The 21,351-nt window shown below is 41.3% G+C and overlaps 1 protein-coding gene across 4 annotated transcripts in view; it reads right to left on the bottom strand.

The window, feature by feature from the left end:
- Positions 1-116: 116 nt before the first annotated feature.
- pip5k1bb (phosphatidylinositol-4-phosphate 5-kinase, type I, beta b) overlaps positions 117-21,351 on the bottom strand; it is a 37,504-nt gene continuing 16,269 nt past the window's right edge. For 3 of the 4 annotated variants that reach the window (XM_078250558.1, XM_078250555.1, XM_078250556.1), the window contains 11 exons: positions 21,137-21,254; positions 17,427-17,579; positions 16,689-16,988; positions 9,376-9,578; positions 8,947-9,030; positions 8,059-8,107; positions 7,843-7,927; positions 6,731-6,889; positions 5,216-5,342; positions 1,987-2,110; positions 117-1,391 (listed from right to left, as the gene is read on the bottom strand). In XM_078250558.1, the coding sequence (XP_078106684.1) occupies positions 1,389-1,391; positions 1,987-2,110; positions 5,216-5,342; positions 6,731-6,889; positions 7,843-7,927; positions 8,059-8,107; positions 8,947-9,030; positions 9,376-9,578; positions 16,689-16,988; positions 17,427-17,579; positions 21,137-21,254 (1,405 nt within the window). In that variant the 3' untranslated portion in view covers positions 117-1,388. The remainder of the gene's footprint in view (positions 1,392-1,986; positions 2,111-5,215; positions 5,343-6,730; positions 6,890-7,842; positions 7,928-8,058; positions 8,108-8,946; positions 9,031-9,375; positions 9,579-16,688; positions 16,989-17,426; positions 17,580-21,136; positions 21,255-21,351) is intronic. The other variant, XM_078250559.1, reaches the window with a different exon arrangement.

Here is a 21,351-nt window from a genome sequence, read left to right on the forward strand (position 1 = left end):
TAATAACTCTCAAAATGTGCGTACATAGACAGCTGCAATATGCAAATAGATGAAGCTCTTGATTGTGGTATCCCAAAAGTACTTTTTCAGACGCTAAAATAGCTTAACAGCAAACATTGAAATAAGCAGTTTATTTATAGGAGTCTCTTCTAAATATAAATATGCATTGTCTTTACATTCAGCAATTTTAAAGTATATTTTCAGCAAATGGTAAAATATTGAGATTTACATAATAAATTATGGTCTAACCGACGTGTGATCATGGAATTCAACATTTATAGTTGGATGTGGTCTTGATGAGGTATCGGACAGCCTGTAAGTGTAGGTTGCATGTCTCATAACTTCTTGAAGAGGACACACTTATTCAGTATCAAAGGATATCCTGAGTAAAAGCATCTCAGTCATGACGCAAACCTCAAAACTATTAGCTCCACATCAAAAATGATCTACAATGTTCCTTCACTGTCTCTGTACATGTAGCATCAAGGACTTACAGAGGTGTGCATTTGAAGAGAAAAAGTGCATATTCACATATCCAAATCTGTGCTTATGTAAGGTAGACCACCCACCTAAGCAACGTCCAAAGAAAAATATTTCTTACAGTAATCATAACCAATGTCAAAAGTGCCTTTTGATCTAGAGTGAGTGCATCGTCCCTCCGCTCTGTACTTCATCCAAGATCCAGTGACTGTCCTTTCTCACTTCTCTTTACAGCAGCCCTTCGTCAGGGCTTCATGTTCCTGTCAGGGCAGCACAAATAATAGCCCAGTAAGGAGAAGGTGGCTGCTTTAACCACGTCACAGTCTGTGTTTGGCATCAGAATCCATCATATCTGATCTGAGTCATTCGTGTTGGCTGTGGCTACAAGCTGGCATGTGTCCTTTGTTCATCAGGGACATAGATGCCATCATAAATTCACTGTAAACATTTCTCTTCTGTTTATCAGCAACGTATGCAGCTGCAAACTTTGAAAGGCTCTTTTATTTCTTTCTGGTCAGCAGAAAAAACAAAGAAATGTATCTACCCTCTCCTCATATGTATATGTAGTAAATATTTATCCTTTGTGTAGGTCATGAAAACGGAATACATATATAAAACTTAATGGCACTATGCTCTAAGAAGCGACACTCCGTTCAGCCTGATGTTCATCACATTACATGATATGTGACATGGTTCCTGCAGATGTCCATCGCTGTGATGTTGGGTGTCTTCATTTAGTCCATCAACCGATGGAGAATCTCAGTCTTTTTATGTGCTGGCAATACAACTGGCAACATGGATCTAGCAGCACTGGAAGTGGAGTCAAAGGCCAGCCTGGCTGGTCCAATGGAGTGTGGCGATTGTCTTGTGATTGGCAGGAGGAAATGAAGGTTGTAAAGTTGCTCTTTTCACTGTTGGGGAGAAGAGAGAAAAGAGCGATTACCAACGTGGTTTAGACCTAAATGTGAACGAGCTAAACCTGCATAATGATAACCAACTGTAACTTTAAAATACCTTATAATGAGGACAAAACAATAATGACCCCAATGTGACAGTGAACTGAAATAACAAATGGAGAATGTGGTAGAAAAAGTTATTCTTCTATTCTTATTGTAAATATTTTTATTAGATTTTATTTAGTAAAGGTAAGTCTTGTAATGTCTGTCATATAATCAAGAAATCAGACAAATGTAACCTCACTATGTAATTATACTTTTAAATATAGATTTATTTACAGGGCCCACACATATGTTCACTTTTCTTTTTAAGTAACCTACGTTTAGCAAGATGCACTATTGATCATGTATCAATGTGGGTGTTTATTCAATACACATTGTGTTCATGTTATAGTTAAGTGTATCATGTTTAAGAACAATTTAAGCCCAGCAGTCTCGGAGAGGAGACTTTTCTGTCTGTGTCAGAGAGACAGGAAGTGCAGATTGAAAGCTATCTTTAGTTTGAACAATGATGAAGTTAGGAGATGTGAGTGAGCTAATGTAGACTCACCAAGTAGACATCGAGAACAGATCCGTCATCGCGGTCTATATCCGCATCCATGGTGCTCTGCTCTGAAGTGAGGCAGATAGCGCTGTCCTCCAGGGTAAATGTGGAGCTGGATGCAACGTCATCTCTGAAACAGAAAAATGGATCTTCATGTTAACCTATGTAGAAGACAGCCCTGAGAGTTTAATGTCTGGGTCAAGGGCAGTTAAAGTAAAGCAGCTGTCTAAACGGTGCTTGGAAACTGATGACATCTCCAGAAACAAATCACACACTATTGCAGAGACTCTGACATCAAAGAGATGAACCGACTGCCAGCAGGATGGGAAACCTGTCTGGTGCCGGGCCAGTGGAGGCCTCAGCTCAGAGAGGCTCATAGTCTCACAAATGTCTTGGAGGAAATGAAGAAAATCTCTTTAAAAGTGACCACAAAGTAAAAATGAGACCCTTGCTGGGAGAGTATGTACCACAAATGGACACATAGCATAAGAGATAAAAGCAAAACTTGCTTACTTTTAAGTCATTTTGATTTCAGCTAGCGTCACTAGCTTTTCGGGGAAAAAGAAGATCTCCATTAAACTAAAAAGGCATAACACAAATGCTAGGCTCGGAGGTAGAGTGGTTGCCCCTCAACCACAAGGTTGGCAGATCAATCCCAGGTTCCTCCGGCTACATGTCAAAGTGTCCCTGAGCTAGACAATGAGCCCCAAGTTGCTTCTGGAATGCTGTATGTATAGCCGTCCTATATTCCTAATATTTAGAATGGGTTAAATGCAGTAATAGAATTTCACTACATTGTAGTGTGTATACGTGACGATTAAGAATAAAGTTTGATCCTTTGAACCACCAGGGGGCGACTTGAAGGTTGTTTTCCTTGTTTGACATCAGTTGACTCCCTGATAAATACAGGAATGTGTTTTACCCTTTTATGACATGTGATTAACTAATTTATTTATTGTGTTCAAAGTCAAAATGAAAGCCTGGTAGAGAGGGCAGCAGAGGAGTACAGTCGTAGAGATAGATGGATTGATAAAGAGGTATCAGTAAATAAAGCTTTGATACAACCCTACTGTAACACATCACAACACAAGGTGTAACAGGCAGACCAGCTGTCAGACAGGGATTATTGTTGTTGGATATACAGTCCCCACTGCACCCGATTGTCCTCTTTTGTCACAGTCTTTCTGCAGCATAATGGCACGGAGTATGGCCACGTCAAAGCCGTTGTTTATATATTTATGAAAGCAATTGACAGAACAATGTCAGCGCAGCAGCAGGTGACTGATGAAGGGACAGGACCGGGCAAGTCGCACAATAGAGCCTCAGAGAGCAAGCTGAACCTGACACCGCTGGACAGGAGGAGAGGTGAAAGATGGGAAAGAGGACAAATGAAACTGTCCTTAACAGCCAGTCCAGACAATATAGTGTAATAAAAGTAGTGTAGGTGTAATAAAACCTGTTTATCTAATACGTTGATTGATTAGTATTTCATAATGTGCAGTAACATTTTTATCAGATTTTGCAATATAATATGAGGTAATAAATAACTTGTAAAGGTCTTCAACTATGAGTCAAATTATGCTGTTAAGAGTTGGTGAATGAAATAAGGTCAAGCCAACCAAGGCTTTCCAAAGCAAAAACAGATATTCCTTTTCAGGGAAAGATTTGTGTGGTACCTCTGGAGTATTTTTTCCTTCCCACCATCACACCACTTATCCTTTGACTGTAGTGTCCATTCTGTATGTTGTGTATGTGTATTGGATGCAAGTTGCCAAGCCAGCTGAGTCACCTGCTCCATAGTCTCGCTTTGCCAGACCATCCACACGCTGCGGAGCGGAGGAGGGTCTGGTTAGTCCACACAGCATTCCGGGATGGGAGAATAACATGCTCTGGTTTATTGGCATTTCTTTAAACCAATCACAGCCGCACTGAGCCGCTGTAAAATAGTTATGCGAGAGAAAACTCAGATTGGACAGATAGTCTAGCTAGCTGTCTCAATTTACCCTGCAGAGATCTGAGTAGCAGACAACCATAGTCCACATAAATCCACCGGAGTTTAAAATTCCAACACAAAGGAAACGGACATCGGCGAAAATACATGCATCCGGCGGAATTTCCTGCGGCACCGGAGCAATCCCAGAAGTGAAACGTCAAGGATATAGACTACCTGCTCCATGATACACGTCAACAATAAGGCAAAGCAAGGCAGCTTTATTTGTATAGCACATTTCAGCAACAGGGCAATTCAAAGTGCTTTACATAAAACATTAAAGAGCAGTTAAAAACGATTTAAAAAAAACTAAATATTAAAAACACGCAGGCATATTTCTTTACCATCTCATCCACCACGGGCCCTGCAGGAACATGTGACTTTGTACTCTTGTTACCCATAACAAGAGTGGAAGTACTTCTCTTTACCTACAATATAGCCGTCGCTATAAGGCTTAGTTTAATCAGGCAAACTTTGCAAAATCCTAAACAGTTCCAACTGTTTTCCTTTAGATTTTATCATAAAATCTATGTCACACCCACGTTGGAGAAATTCTCAGAAATATGTCTGTTATTTGTTCAAAAATACCACTACATAAAAGACGAGAATAAAATGGACAGTGCAGTATAAGAAATTAACAATTATTTAAAGAAAGGTCTTCAGCCTTGATTTAAAAGAACTGAGAGTTGCAGCAGACCTGCAGTTTTCTGGGAGTTTGTTCCAGATATGTGGAGCATAAAAACTAAACGCTGCTTCCCCCTGTTTAGTTCTGACTCTGGGGACAGCAAGCAGACCTGTCCCAGATGACCTGAGAGGTCTGGGTGGATCATAGTGTAGTAGCAGATCAGAAATGTATTTTGGACCTAAACCGTTTAGTGATTTATAAACCAGCAAAAGTATTTTGAGATCAAGTCTTTGGGGCACAGGAAGCCAGTGTAGAGACTTCAGAACTGGAGTGATGTGATCCACTTTCTTGGTCTTAGTGAGACCATAAGACCATGTGATGTACAGTAAGAGCACAGGTGACAATAATGTCACACAAAAGTGTGTGAACGTGTGTGCTTGTGTGTATTGGCCGTGGCAAATTCACACGCCTCCCTTCTCGTCCTTAAGACTACATTTTGTACACAGTAGCCTTGCATCATGGTTTTAGGGTGACATACAACATGTTCCATCCCAAATCAACACAGAGTGTTATGATATAATGAAAGCATCCAGAAAAGGGAAACCAAGCAGAAACCATACCTCTCATCTGTTTGGTTGTTTACGCTGACAAAGATGGAGGACGTGGAGATGGTTCCCATTGAGGAGCCCTCGTAGAAGGACGGGTTGGCAGGGACCAGATCGGGACGCAGGTACGAGCCAAACACAGCTAAGGATAAAATATTCACATGGATGTGGTATCAGTAAAAAATTCTTATATTTTCGTCTGACCCTTGCTGTCTGGTAAACGCCAACATCTCTCAAACTCCAGGCCTCCAGTTTGTAATGCAGGCTTTGTTTTTCCTAAATTTGTAGTCTCCAAGCCCAAGCCGAGATTAGGCTTCTCACTTGTGTAAAAGCTCCTCCAGATCTGCACAGACATTATTTTTTTCACAGGCTGAGTAGTACTTGTGATGAGTAAACTGAACTTTATTTGAAAAAAAATCTGTGGAGTTTTCCTTTAAATGAGAAGACACATCAACCAACACTGACATCCACGGTCATAATTTCTTGGAAGACCAAGAAATGCCCCATTGGTCAATCAATATGATCAATATTGCTTTGTATACCTGTGGATCATCCACCAGAGGAAAGGAGAAACAGTTGTTTATGGAATTCCTTTGTGCTTTCCGTTGTGGAACGTTTTAACAAGCTTAAAGACTGAGTTAAGGCAGGGCATGAGAATTTGATTGAAGTTAATTGATGTAATGATTCCAATAAAACTGACATATATTTCCGAGTATCAGCTCCACAGAGTAAAACCAATTTTCTCCTTCTTCTTTGAGACTGATTTAGTAACTGTAAAGAAAGAGTCAGGAAGTGTAACAAACAAAATTGCTTTATAGTATGTTGCGTCACAGCTGGAGACACTGGTGTGAGAGCACTGGGTTGTAAAGAGAAAGAAGACATGACTTCCCTCCCGCTCACCCCTGTTTCCCAATTTGTCTCCACATATCCTGCTTGCTTCCCTCAAAGATAAGGTTACATTTGTTTAAACGTTGATGTGTTTTCTGCCTAAATGCTGAAAACCTGAGTTTGTGTTGTGCTAAGAGGGAAGTGTCTCAGGTTTGATCAAGCATAAGGGGGGTGTTTTTGGGTAAGTGGACACACTTGTGACAAGGCTTCTTCTTGTTCTGTTTCTCCCCAGGTTCATAAAAAAATTGGAACACTCATGGAAAGCCCTGGTGGTGACAGAGGTCAGATGTTGCTGTTGCTGAATGTGTGCATCATTGCAGACACTTTCACCCTGTCTCAAACAGCTGATTCACATACTTTCTTGTACTGGGGTCAGATTAGGATCATGAGAGTGAGTTCAGGATAACTCAGCTAAAACTACACACTCTTTTTTTTACACATGCCCTATGGACACACACGTGCAAATTCGGTATCTGATGGGCTGCTAATAACTTGGTAGCCTCTGTTTTCTTTCCATCAAGGCCAAACACGGTATCAACCAGTGACAGCGAGGGAGACATGTTGAGGGATAGCAGTAAAATGGCAAGTGCATTTATGATATAATCGTTTAGGTTTTTTCTAAAAAGTTGTTGTTTTGTGTACCTTGTGTGTCCAGACTGGCCAGGCTGCATGCTCCTCCCAGCCTGTCCCTCCTGTCCTCCTCGCTCCTCTCATCTGCCTGCGATGAAAGGATCTCCTGTGAGCACGACTTCAGAGCCGGGATGGACGTACGAGTCCTCTTTGAAGGGGAGAATCGAAGTGCTGCAGAGCAAAAAGGATGGAGCAAGTGAGGGAAAGAAAAGAAAAAGAGAGAGAGACAAATATCCAGGGAAGCAGAGGGGGAAAGATAATTGGAGGAGATAGTGGAAAGAGACGATTATTCTGACTGAAGCAATGTTCAAACACAGTGAAACTCCAATGCTCTGCCTCCAAAATTAGCAGGGAAGTCAAACTGTATGCACAATGACGATTACCCAAGTGTCCCCTAAACCATCCTCATTTTGCCTTCCAAGCAGGGCATGAAATTAAATCCTTTCCTGTCATCGCCCTCTGACGGGACTTGGCGATGGTTAATAGCACGGCTAAGTCCCCAAAACTTTGTGTCAGCCCTGTTAATTTCCACAGGGGGACCTGCATGGTTGCATAACAATTGGACTATAGTTGATGTTAATGAGAAGTTTCAAAACTACTTCCTGGTTTTACTTACAGCCACGCCCACATCAAGCTTTTTTAAATCCATCTCGGTGGTTTTTAATGTACTGTTGTTCCTGGATTGCCAAACAACAAACTCAATCTGTTTTGAATGACCTAGCCACATGATTGCTTACACATAACCAACATGAAGTCCTTCATTTTAAAGAATTCATTCTGAAATTGAATCAAAGCTCTCATTTCTACACATAATGGATCATGTGCCTCAAATGCTTACTATAGAAGACAATAACAGGCAATAATAGATAATGCTCTGGGTGATCAGGAGGACAATACAAGGAAACAATATACCAGTTACTTTAAGTGAATTACCACCAATCTAATTATGTTACAGTGACACACAAATTCCCAGCAGTAGACAATAAAAACTGCCTACAGATTGACTCTTCTTATCAGGCCAGGATGTCCTACTTCCAAATTGCTGCCCCTTCTTTTTGTGATGTTTTTGCATGTAGGTGGCTTTTCCCTCCCTCTGTGCGACGATGATTAACCTGCAGACTTACGCTGAGTCTTCCTGAAGACACATGTGCTCATGAACTTGAGGAAGCGGCTGGCATAAAACCCAGGCCGGTGCACCGAGACGGAGTCCTGAGGACAGGCAGAGAAAATGCAGGGCTTTTATCAGACAGCCACTAGTAGATGTATGTAGAGTATGCGACCAAATAAAAGGCTCATTCACAAAAGCAGCAGTGTCAGATATGAGCAGGCGATCAACTTACACCATCGTACACCAGGGCTTTCCATGAGTGTTCCAATTTTTTTATGAACCTGGGGAGAAACCGAACAAGAAGAAGCCTTGTCACAAATGTGTCCACTTACCCAAAAACACCCCCCCTTATGCTTGATCAAACCTGAGACACTTCCCTCTTGGCACAACACAAACTCAGGGTTTCAGCATTTAGGCAGAAAACACATCAACGTTTAAAATAATGTAACCTTATCTTTGAGGGAAGCAAGCAGGATATGTGGAGACAAATTGGGGCTATTCATCCTTCCTCCCCGACCCAATCTCACCTCGCCCACTCTGTGTGCATTTAATGCCTCGACCAACCAGGATGACATAGATTTATGTGATGCTTTTAAATTTCCACCAGTTTGAAAAGCCGATGAGCCAAAAGGCTTTCTCCTATGTCACCTGACGCTTTTGCTCTCAGGAAGAAAAAAAAAAAAATCAATGTGTAAATAAAGAAGACTTATAGACCGTTGTGTCCATTTAAATCATGTTGGGTAGTGGAAAAAGTCCTTTTAGGAGTGAGCTAAAGTGGCTTTCCATCAATGCAGAGTGATAATTTAACATTAAGAGGTCTTGTCGTAGGTCAGACATCAATCGAAGCAGTTACTCTGAGAGTCATGCCATGCTGTCATACTCCTCAGTCAGTCCTTAGCTATTCATGCACATTCCCTCCTAATTGTCACATCTTTATTGGCTATTGATGAGACATTTTACTTCCCAGAAACTGAGACATTTCTGCAGATCATACGGTCAGATATAAATGAGTTTTGTGGCCCCAAAGGTCAACAGATCCAATCAATCAGTTATAATAAGAAAACACAAGTATTAGAAATACAATTACAGCAGGTTTATATAATCTCATAAAGGTCAGTACCTGTATGACTGTAGAATATCTATGATACCCAGGAAGATGAGCAGCTTTTCTTCTTTGTGTGTTTTGGCAGGGATGCCACCCATCCTAAAACAGAGTAAAAACACACCAGCAGTCAGAGAACAGCTACTGTTCTTCTTCTGCAATACTTGAAACACTGCACAAATGTTGGAAAAAGGGGCACTTACAGTATTTACATTCATAAGTATTACTGTAAACACCCTAAACAGTGGCTGTGTTTGTATTTTGGTAGCTATGGTTATATTAGAGCCTGACTGTGTGTACGTCTGAGTGTGCCTGTGCGAGCTATGAGCACGGCTGTATAACTGTCTGTGAGAGAAAAGGTGGAGATTATGGCACAGACAGAGGCAGAGTGTGTATGCCCAAATATGTGTGCATAATGCGTGTTTTCTCCAAGCTGAACCGACTCACGTGTCGTCAGTGGTGAGGGCTTCTGCAGCCTTGCCGTCTCCCTGGATGGACTCCATGGCAGTGGAGTAAAGCACTCTCTGGCCCACAGGTCTCCTCCCATCGCCCCCTGCTTGGCCTGGCTCACCCCCCTCTCTCTGGCTCTGGTCCAGGACGTGCACACCCAGCAGCAGGCTGTAGTCCATGATCTTAAAACTCTCCAGCACCTATGGCAAGTTACAAGACATTGTAACATTGGAGTTGTTACAAGAAGAATCCTTTGATAATAAATGGCACAAGCCGGATCGTAACAACAAGATATTTCACATTTTCTATGACCTGTTTGAACACTGAATACATTATTCTCCTGACTTCACCTTCAGCTCAAAGACGGTAAATAAAGCGAGATTATTAAATGTTTTGAAAAACACCTGGGTTTCCTTTCCAAAAACATTTTCATCACGCAACACGCCTCAGCGCCTCAAAGGCCTTGCGCTTGCTAAAGGAAATCTCTGTGTAAACCAGTTTTGAGCTAAATAAAGAAGGTGTTTCTCTACAGTGAGCCAATTGTTAACACATTGACCTTTAGGAGCCTGTGGCCCAGTTTCCCAGAGATTGTGCGACTTCATGTCTCCTTGTGCTCGAGTGTAGCAGTCATGGCAAGACAAGGGTAGAGAAAGAGGCAAGAGCTTGATCTGGGAATGGGATCAGGGTCACTGCCAGGTAGCCAGGCTTATATTACTGTGTGACCTACTGTAGACTGGAAAAAACAGTTACTGTATTGGTTTATAATTCCTGACTTGAATAATGAAGGGTATACAATGGTGTGGCAAATAAAGCATGAGTTATCAGAAAGGGAGAGGTGAAAGGTATTTTCTGAGAACTCTTGATAAACCCTCTGTCATACAGCTTTAATGTGTGTATCTTTACTGATGAAAAGCCACAAAGAGGAAGTTTAGAAGTTAGGGAAAGCCAAAAACACAACATAGTGACAAGCCTGATAAAAAGTTCATCATTTTTGTCTTGGGCATTCTCACTTACACTCCATTCCTAAGCCTAATAGGATTGCAAGCAATAAAAAAAACAACTACTGATATAATCAAAGAGAGCTGTGACCCAGAATCCAGAGAAAACTGGCCTATTTCTGTTAAGAATGCGGGACCAATGTTTTGAAGTTGACCTAAAACGTCCTCTTATATCTCCCTAGATAAGTCATTTTCAATGCATGGGCAAAGAAGATATTATTAATGTTAGTTGTTAATCCAGTTTGCATCTGTAATAGAAAATGCTGAAGTATAAAGTCAAACACACAAACACAGATATACAGTCAGGTCCATAAATATTGGGACATCGACACAATTCTAATCTTTTTGGCTCTATACACCACCACAATGGAGTTGAAATGAAACAAACAAGATGTGCTTTAACTGCAGACTTTCAGCTTTAATTTGAGGGTATTTACATCCAAATCAGGTGAACGGTGTAGGAATTACAACAGTTTGTATATGTGCCTCCCACTTTTTAAGGGACCAAAAGTAATGGGACAATTGGCTGCTCAGCTGTTCCATGGCCAGGTGTGTGTTATTCCCTCATTATCCCATTTACAAGGAGCAGATAAAAGGTCCAGAGTTCATTTCAAGTGTGCTATTTGCATTTGGAATCTGTTGCTGTCAACTCTCAATATGAGATCCAAAGAGCTGTCACTATCAGTGAAGCAAGCCATCATTAGGCTGAAAAATCTAAACAAACCCATCAGAGAGATAGCAAAAACATTAGGTGTGGCCAAATCAACTGTTTGGAACATTCTTAAAAAAGAAAGAACGCACCGGTGAGCTCAGCAACACCAAAAGACCCGGAAGACCACGGAAAACAACTGTGGTGGATGACCGAAGAATACTTTCCTGGTGAAGAAAACACCCTTCACAACAGTTGGCCAGATCAAGAACACTCTCCAGGAGGTAGGTGTATGTGTGTCAAAGTCAACAATCAAGAGAAGACTTCACCAGAGTGAATACAGAGGGTTCACTACAAGATGTAAACCATTGGTGAGCCTCAAAAACAGGAAGGCCAGATTAGAGTTTGCCAAACAACATCTAAAAAAGCCTTCACATTTCTGGAACAACATCCTATGGACAGATGAGACAAAGATCAACTTGTACCAGAGTGATGGGAAGAGAAGAGTATGGAGAAGGAAAGGAACTGCTCATGATCCAAAGCATACCACCTCATCAGTGAAGTATGGTGGTGGTAGTGTCATGGCGTGGGCATGTATGGCTGCCAATGGAACTGGTTCTCTTGTATTTATTGATGATGTGACTGCTGACAAAAAGCAGCAGGATGAATTCTGAAGTGTTTCGGGCAATATTATCTGCTCATATTCAGCCAAATGCTTCAGAACTCATTGGACGGCGCTCACAGTGCAGATGGACAATGACCCGAAGCATACTGCGAAAGCAACCAAAGAGTTTAAGGGAAAGAAGTGGAATGTTATGCAATGGCCAAGTCACCTGACCTGAATCCGATTGAAGACCGTTGCAGTAGAGGCCTGGCAGAGCGTCACCAGGGATGAAACCCAGCGTCTGGTGATGTCTATGCGTTCCAGACTTCAGGCTGGAATTGAATGCAAAGGATTTGCAACCAAGTATTAAAAAGTGAAAGTTTGATTTATGATTGTTAATCTGTCCCATTACTTTTGGTCCCTTAAAAAGTGGGAGGCACATATACAAACTGTTGTAATTCCTACACCGTTCACCTGATTTGGATGTAAATACCCTCAAATTAAAGCTGAAAGTCTGCAGTTAAAGCACATCTTGTTCGTTTCATTTCAACTCCATTGTGGTGGTGTATAGAGCCAAAAAGATTAGAATTGTGTCGATGTCCCAATATTTATGGACCTGACTGTAGATTTAATGACCGACTCAAACACTGGGGCTTTTGTCTGAGCGTTGCATTTTACATATCGACGATTTGCATCCTTTCACTAGAACTCCCACAGCCTATTCAAACTGCAGCCATTTTGCATAGAGCCACACACACCAGGCTGCCTACAGAAGGCCATTACTGTGTGTCCGGACCCCAGCTTTCCCAGGCAAACAATCAAACCATCACAGCAGAGAGAAAACCGCTGCATTTCTGTGGTTGTTTGTGCAAAAGATTTTCTTTGGATTTTGAAAAATAATGTACGTATAGGCAGAGAAAAATAGTCAATAATCACTCATGTGGAGAGGAATACTACTTAGAGGCAATAGCTGCCAAGTCTGGGTTTCTCCCCTGAGCAACTTGCCCTCTGCTCTCATTTCAAATACAGTTTTCTCACAGTGAATGTGCTAATCCTTGTCACAGCATTCCCTGATTTTAACAAATCTCTGATGTTTCTCAGTGTATTCCACCCTGAAGCCCTCCACCCATCTAGGGCTGTAGAGCCCCCCCTTAGTGTTCACTGGCGTGCCCCACTTTGCAGTGACACTAATACACAGCAAGCTTTCTTAAATCTGAGTCTGCCTGCTCAATAGACAGAACACAGAGTCTCTTATACTCCTTTATGTAGCCCTGCTGGATCACTCACCCCAAGTATACGCTGACTCTGAGTTACAATCTCAAAAACATTCCTGCTAAAGTATCTATAATTAATGAGTACAACCTGCTACCCATGACACAACATATCGGATTATAGACAAGTGGCTTTTCATTTTGTCATTTGTGTAAAGACACATAGACTTGATAAATGACTGTATTTGCCTTTAATTAAGAAGTGCCACAAAATGTCTAGATTTTGGCATCTTTTTTTCTTCTTCTGTTCCTGATAAAACTTGTTCCAAAAGCAACACCTCTTGTCTGTAATAGTATTAATTGTAATCACTTATTCCTGCATGTTGTGATCTCATATAATAGGAATCAAAGTATGCTGTTTCAAATTTATTAACAAGACAAGACATCACCATGGGCTTTTGAAAATTAAAAAAAGCAATTTATCACAATTTATTGAAATTTTATAGACCAAGAAATGAGTCAATTAATAGAGAAAATAATCAGCAGATTATTCGATAATGGAAAATAATTATCAGTTTCAGACCTGTGTAATTAACAGGTTTAGCCATGTGTAGTGAATGTGGTAAAGGATCCTGTTGAAGCCTTACTGACTTCTGACTGCAAGGTCAGGGCCTTGGTTTTCAGCTGCTGAGAGTGAGAGAAACCATTGTTGTCACAGGATCCCATGGCTGAGAAGAGGGGGAGCCATACAGTAAATGGTTGTTTATGATTGGCTACACTGGCTGCTATGCAACCCATTATTGTCCAAGAATGCATGCCTTCATTGTCTGAATGATTATTTCTGCATTTGTTTGTGTGTGCAATCAAAGGACTCCTATTTCACAAATTCTCAAACAGAATTAAGACGGTACGTAGATGTCATTTGGCTTGGGTTGTCCCCAACATGACGAGGTCTCAACTGTCAACTGTGCTGTGAACAACACTGTCTCAACAGCTTGCCATCTTCATCAGCATCACTATCATCCTTATGTCTGTCTCATCAAATCACAAATGCACAGCCAGCACCAGAACGGTACAAACACACACTCGCGCTCCAATAAACCCTCTCTCTCTCTCTCTCACTCTCTCTGTACAGTTACAGTCCAACATGAATAATTAATGCCTTGTGTTGTTTTGGCATTTGGGGAGTATCAGGGGAGCTGCAGAGTAATGAAGAGAGTAGACTTAAAAGGAAGAAAGCGTACCCTGTTGCCCTAGCAGTGTCCCACATAGCAGAAATATTGGATTCCCTCAAACACATTGATCATCCTCCTCTTTGTCTCATCACTTTCTGCTTCAACTCAACTCTGACCTCCCACATTCCCATCAAACAGAAATCCCAACACTCAAACCACCAGAAAAATAGCTAAAATGTATTTTCATTGGACAACAATCCCCTTCCACTTCCTCATTCTCCACACACCCAGTCACTCACCCCCTGTTGCTTAGCTTCTGCCAACCCCTCCTCTGTGTTTTGGTCCGCAGCCTCTCCTGGGGTGAAGGGGTTAGCTGCTTACTCATGGAAATGGACAACGATTCTGCTTAGAGGGCACTTTGTTTCCCGCTCAGGAGGCGAGCGCAGGAAGCCAGGACAATAACAAACTATACAGCACAGTTGCTGCTCAACAGTCTCACTTCCATAGATACAGACATACATACCACACCATAGACTTTATACATGCAAAATGTGGCACACAGAGGCCTGTACATGCACACATAGCGGGTAGACAGTGCATGTCCTGGGTCCGTTGGGGCAAGGTTGTAAATGCGAATATGTGGTTATGTAAAGGAAGCACTGCCATTCTGGCTGCAATCTGCTTAAGAAAACATTAAAAAGAAAATAGAGGACAGAAAGTAAGCATATTGGTTAATGATGATGATAAGGGCCATAACCTGAGGAAATCACTTGAAATGCCTTTGTATTTCTGGTAATCTTTCTCTAAACATCACAAGACCCAGGTTTGTGCAAAAGCTTGTGATCGAGATACTGTTTTAATTAAAGGGTGGGAAAGCAACAGTTGTTCACACCTGTTCAAACAGCTTTTCCGGAATCCACTTTCTCAAAAGAGAAACACTAAACCACAAACTAGTGTAGCAGAACCATCAGATTAACCCTAATGAAAGTCATGTCATTTCATGTGTAGTATAAAATTTGCTTTCCAGCAACACACAGGAGAGCCAAGGAGAGAAGAGAGGAGTGCTCTGTTGCCGAACAAGCTTATACCACAGCATCACACTGCACATTACCGCTAACTCAATTCCATGTGCCATCAATCACAGATTGGCGATAAAACTTTTAAGTTAAGGCTGGTGTAATGGAAGTAATTAAGATGATAGCTGAATAGTGTCATGCAGAGTTGCCAGGTCTGTCAGGTCCAGCAGGAAGTCTTTCCTTCTGGTCTCTGGGTCCAAACTTACAGTAATATTTTTGGTCAGAGTCCAGGTTGAATGTCAGAGCATGGACCCCATGGAGAAGCTGTGTGTGTGTGTGTGTGTGTGTGTGTGTGTGTGTGTGTGTGTGTGTGTGTGTGTGTGTGTGTGTGTGTGTGTGTGTGTGTGTGTGGTGCAGTTACTGTATGTCAACCAGAACAAATTGGATTACAACACAGGGGGCTTTAAACCCCATCATTAACCTGCCACTGTAAGGGTAAAACACATTAAATCAGTGTCTGGAAGTCACATTGTCATCACCCATAAAGCTAGCAATGGTTTGCTGTTAATCAATCCATCTGCAGATTTATTTGACATTTAGCACATAACTCTGTGGTCTAGGAGCCACAGTATCTCAGTTGTTGCTATTTCAGAGGCAGAGGACAAGCAAATCAGCAATTCAACTCTTCTGTTCTGGTTCTTTTGCTTTTTAAAGTCTGGAGGCTAGTTTCTTGCATTGTAATTGTGGTGTGCAAACAAGTCAGCAAAATCTGAAAAATGTGTTGTACATGGTCCTTCAGTCTCCACTGCTAGGCTGTTTTTTTACAAACAATTTCATTGACACTGACGCAATGTAGATAGACAAAAAGGATATGAAATTCTGAAGTCTGGGCAATTTCAGATAACTAATCTTGTTTGCTGTTGTCTATTTTTACACTTCTAAAAGCAGTGAAATACTTAAACTCCAACGATCCAGGAGACTGTCTCCTGGGCCTCTGCGTTAAAATAGAGAAGAATGCAAGCCTTTCGATTAGAGGACTATCTTTGGATAAAGCTCTGAGTCTCTCACGCTACCAGGATCATGTCTTAATCACATTCAGTGTTTGGAGAGCTGTCATGTACTGAAACATTGCAGCGCAGAGACGGGAAAACGGAGCCCAGGGCAAATTGAGAGCTTAAACTGAACACACAGTGGAAACACAATGCAGTCCTATTGGTAAACACATGGCAAATTAAAATGTTCCAAAAAATGTTTCCCATCTAAGATGCACACTCATTACCCTGAACTAGTACACAATGTGGTTGATTGATAGAGCTGCATGTGTTTAAGCTTCCATTCCCAGGTTAAAAAGCAATCTTCTCTAAGCTCTGATATGGCACAAGATGTAATGTCCATGTGGCACTGCACCACAGGTCAAAATGTTTAGCAAAGGAATGAAGGCATGAGAATTCAACAGAAATGGCCTTTTGAAGGAAAGTATTCTGATAATGAAACAAAAATGACCTGATCCTAGACTTTATTTTGTTTGTTGCACAGCTTTCTTTTATGGAATAATAGTGGCCTTCCTGTTTTGGTATGACTTCGCCAATCAAATGAACAGAGAGACAGGAATGAGCACACAAAATCGCTCGCTCCACACACTGCTAAAACCACGTACCCGACAGTCTCTCTGCAGGGTCTTCATTAGGTTGTTGTACGTCTCTGTGTCAAAGTAAAGCCCTTCTTCATGCATGTCCTGGAAGTCCAGGTCTTTGTAAGTCGGACAGGCCTTCTCTCTCTCTTTCCTGGATGCTCGTCTCTTGTAAGTGGATCCCTTCAGGTCGTATTTGTAGTGCATTTTGACAGAGCGCGGAAGCACATTGTTCATCACCACCAGTCGGATGTTGATGCCTCCAGACTGGATGCAGTACAGTCCGTAGAACTTGGGCAGCAGCGTGCGTGGATTCTGGTTCAGATTCTGTGAAGTGAAAGACAGCTTGGGTCACAATTCAGTTGTTATTGCAGTCATGTTTTACTGCCATTTGTTGGCTCATTTCTCTTCCTCAGTTTAAAGAATTGTGAGGTTAAAGACACTATGGGTGCAAGAGGTCTCACATTTTAATTAAGTTACAGAAATGAATAAGCGAGCAAAATGATCAAATGTTTGACTTCTGTGCATGTATCCAAAGTGTCCTCCATCCCCTTGACTGAGACGCTTTTCAGTCTGATGGTGCCCTACAGCTGGAGCTAATGAGAACTTTCACTGCATCTCATTTATGCCACTTAAGCATCTAGTTAGTGATCTCTTCAAATTCAACACTAAGAGGGTTTTAGACACCCATTTAACACCCAGAAGTGGAGTTTTGCCACCTCACCAGGTGCTGGAGAACTCATGAAGAAACTTTAAGTGTCTCACCATATAGTATCCAGGTAGTAATCTCTGGAGAAACTTGGCCTCTTTGTGCTGGACGGTTTTAATGATGAACTCATCATCGCTGGTTAGGTAGAATAGAGAGCCGCTGGCCCCCGGATTGGTCAGCTCAATTAGAGGCTCATTTACGAGGGAGTACTGAGGAAGGAAAAACATACACAAAACAGTTTAATATTTTAAATGAAACAGAGTAAACTTCTAGGAAACAGCTCCACTTGGAACACATCCAGACATCACTAAACACATACACTATTATACAGAAGAAGAAAAAATACACTATTTAAAGTTTATATTGAAAACACGATAAAATAAAGATTCTACACCACAGGCATCTTTTGTTTATTTAGTGCTGGAAGAACAGTGTGTAGCAAATCTTCACAGGCCTTGGGGTATTTACAGTAAGTTTGTTATATAAGAGCAACTAGTTTCTTTTTTTATTTGTTTTGTTTTAGTGGCTTCTTTTACACTATGAGGGCAAAATTATGTAGGCACCCAAACAAAGTAAGAATACACCCGTATGTTACATTGATATGTGATTGCTAAACATAATTCCAAAATCCTCAATATGCAGCTATAATAGCTGTGAATGCTTTTCACGCATTCTGGTGCCTTGCTGCAGCCACAAGAGCATCAATGAGGTAAGACACTGATGTTAGGCGATAAGGCCCAGCCTGTTAAAATGAACCCCCAAAGTGTGAGATGGGGTTTAGGTCAAGGCTCTGTGTAGGCCAGTTTAGTTTTTCCACATCAAACTCAGAAAACCATTTCTTTATGGATCTGGCTCCGTGCATAGGGGCACTGTGATGTTGAAACAGGAATGGGCCTTCCACAAACTTTTGTCACAGAGTTGGAAGTACACAGTTAAAATATCATTATATGCTGCAGCATTGAGATTTCCTGTAATCATTAAAACCATAATTAAAGCCCCAGAGCAAAAAGTCCATGACTATCTACATACTTTTGACCATATATTGTACATTACCAGCATGAAGCATAGAAATACCAGATCTGGATCACATGAGCTCAAAACTGTTTGCCAAACTTTAATAAAGTCTACAGACATTTGACTCTTGCTGCTGACAAACAGGCCAACTGTCCACTAACGTGGACAGAAACAAAAGCTCCTCAGCCAAAGGATAATACGGAGCAATTACTGCTTGTGCTGCATCTAAAAAAAAAAATGAGGGCTAATAACTGAAGAGCAATGTTAGATGTTAATCGGTGCGTTATGAGAACAACATGTTCAGAGAGGAGAAACACTGGAGGCATCCGCTCTACCTCTCCAGAGACTCTTCTACGATGACCTACTGCAGTCAAGTTACAAGCACAAACACATCTGAGGTTTATTGCATTTGCATTCATGATATTGTGTGTGTGTGTGTTCTCTCTTTTAATTAGACTCCACTGTGGGGCCCTTAATTCACCATCACCTCAAGGGCATCAATCAAGAGTAAATCCTCTAAGCTGCTGTGCTTTGTGCCATCCTTCTAAGTCACATTTCGTCTCTGTCTCTCATCCAGAGCCTTTTGTCTTTCACTTATGCAGAAATTAATTTGGCATCCAAAAACAAGAATACAGCTGATGGGGTTTTGAAAGGCTTGGAGGTAGACAGAAATAGGAAAATGGCAACATAACACGATAAAGCCCAAACAAGATTACACAATATCTAATTTTGCTCTGAGCAAGAAGCGTACGTGCAGAGTAGGGATGAATATGGCAACAAGGTATACACTTTGATGAGCAGCAAATGAAACGAACATACAGGAAAGCATGTAGAGCACATAAACAAGGGCTTCGACAGAGATGTTTGAACACGGTCCGTGAGTGATATTAGACATCCAAGGTTTTAGTCTGAGAATATTTTTACAGACTGAAACATGATTCACCAAAATGTTTCTGTTGAAAAAGTCCATGAGAATCTCTTCACAAACATGACTCTATTTCTCTTTATCTATTTTTCAGTCTGTGTTTGTGTCTTAATGTGCTGGGAAATCACAGAATCAACTGCTGATTTCATTCAGCACTGGGAGCTGGTTAAAGGTGTCGTAATGAGGGTGCGCTCCGTTAGCTCAGTCATTACCTCCAATATCTGTTGTGTTGTGTTTTGCCTCAACTTCATCCTCCCATCTTCTCTTTCCCCTGTACAGATGGTGTGTGGCATTACCCGCCCACTGGTCAATAAAATACACGTTGAATTCTGCCACATTTAGGTACACACTGTGGTGGAAGATTAGTATTCAGGCAATGGGAAGTAATTCAGGAGAAAGACAACCAGGAGGCCATTGTCTCTTGTTTATGGGAGCAATAGTCATTTGTATTTTGCACACATAGAATTAAGGAAACAAAATCAGATTCAACTGTTCATGAGGACAAATAACTACTGAGCAAACTACTGGGGTGGCCTGATGCCCTAACAAAATGATGTGTTTGTACATACATACATATGTATGTGTATGTATGTACTGTAAGTATGTATGTACATGAGCAGGCTCTCTCCCAATGGGTCAGAGGGCTGTTCAGGCTGGGCAAAGGGGCAACAGAGCATGACCAACAGCCAGCTTCCTCCCCAGGGCCTGGGCGCGGCTAAAGGAGGGTAATCACTGTCTCCAAATAAACAAAACTGCTACCAAAATTTGGAAAGAAAAGTAGGAACATTTCAAAAATGGTCTGACCATGGGACCATTACTTTCCCCCCACTCTCTTTCTTTCTTTATCTTTTAAACCTCTCCCCCTATGGCTCCTCTACACTCACACACACACAAGAACCCTACACAACAGATACAAACAGCCCACACCATAAGATATGTTTCGTGTTGCCCCGTCATGTTAACAATATCATGTCACCCCATGTATTATGGCCTGTTTGCTTTAGTCTCACCTGTCATGTCTTGCTTCACTAAATTTAAAAAAAAAAAAAATTAGAAAACAAAACTACTATCAGAAATAAAGTGTGTGGTTCAGCATAGAGTATTTGCTTGCACCAGAGAGGTTTTCAACAATGTTGTTGGAGACACACTGATAGATAGAACTGCTAGCGCAATATGGAAATACGCTTATTCACGTTCTTATCGAGAGCTAGATAAGATGATTGATATCACTCTCATATCTGTCCATTAGATATAAAGCTACAGCCAGCTGGCAGTTAGCTTAGCTTAGCATAAAGACTGAAAACAGGGTATGACAGCTAGCCTGGCTTTGTCTGAAGACGACGAAATCCGGATATTAGCTCCTCTAAAAGCTCACTAATTAACACGTTTTTGTTTGTGTAATTCATACAAAAACGGAAGTGTACAAAACATAATTTGTTGTTTTACGTGGGGTTATGCGTAGGGCTATTTCTTGGCAATGACTTCTGGGCCAGGCAACAAGCGGAGAAGTCACTGTGAATAAGCGTGTTTCCCAAAATGTCAAACTTTAATTTCTTTATAATTCCTTTAAGTCGTTTTTTGGGGGTAACCCCCTTAACATATAGTGGGTACATTTGATCTGATGTTTCATAGTGACTTATTTTAGATATACGATTTGTATGCTTGATTTGACCCTTCCTCCCCACACATGCATGACATTTTGCAAATTAGTTGGTACGAAGCACAATAACTGCATTTAAGGACTGGATTATGAGTTTATGATTGGATTATGATGTGAAGGTGGAACAAATAATAACCAGTTACGTCTCAGCCAGGTTTTAGTCTTACCAGGTAATCGTCTGGTTTGATGCCGAACAGATCCCTGAAATAGCGAAAGGCCAGCGGGGCGTAGGTCTTGAAGCGAAAGTCAGGATAGTGATGTGCTGGGGTCAAGTTGCTTCCCTCACTGGCATGCCAGGAAACAAAAACATATAATGGTGCATTAGGGGGGATAAAGAAAACCTGTAACATTATATAAGTGAAACATGTCACAGACAGTCATT

The sequence above is a fragment of the Sander vitreus genome, chromosome 5 (genome assembly GCF_031162955.1).
Source record: "Sander vitreus isolate 19-12246 chromosome 5, sanVit1, whole genome shotgun sequence".
NCBI lineage: Eukaryota > Metazoa > Chordata > Actinopteri > Perciformes > Percidae > Sander > Sander vitreus.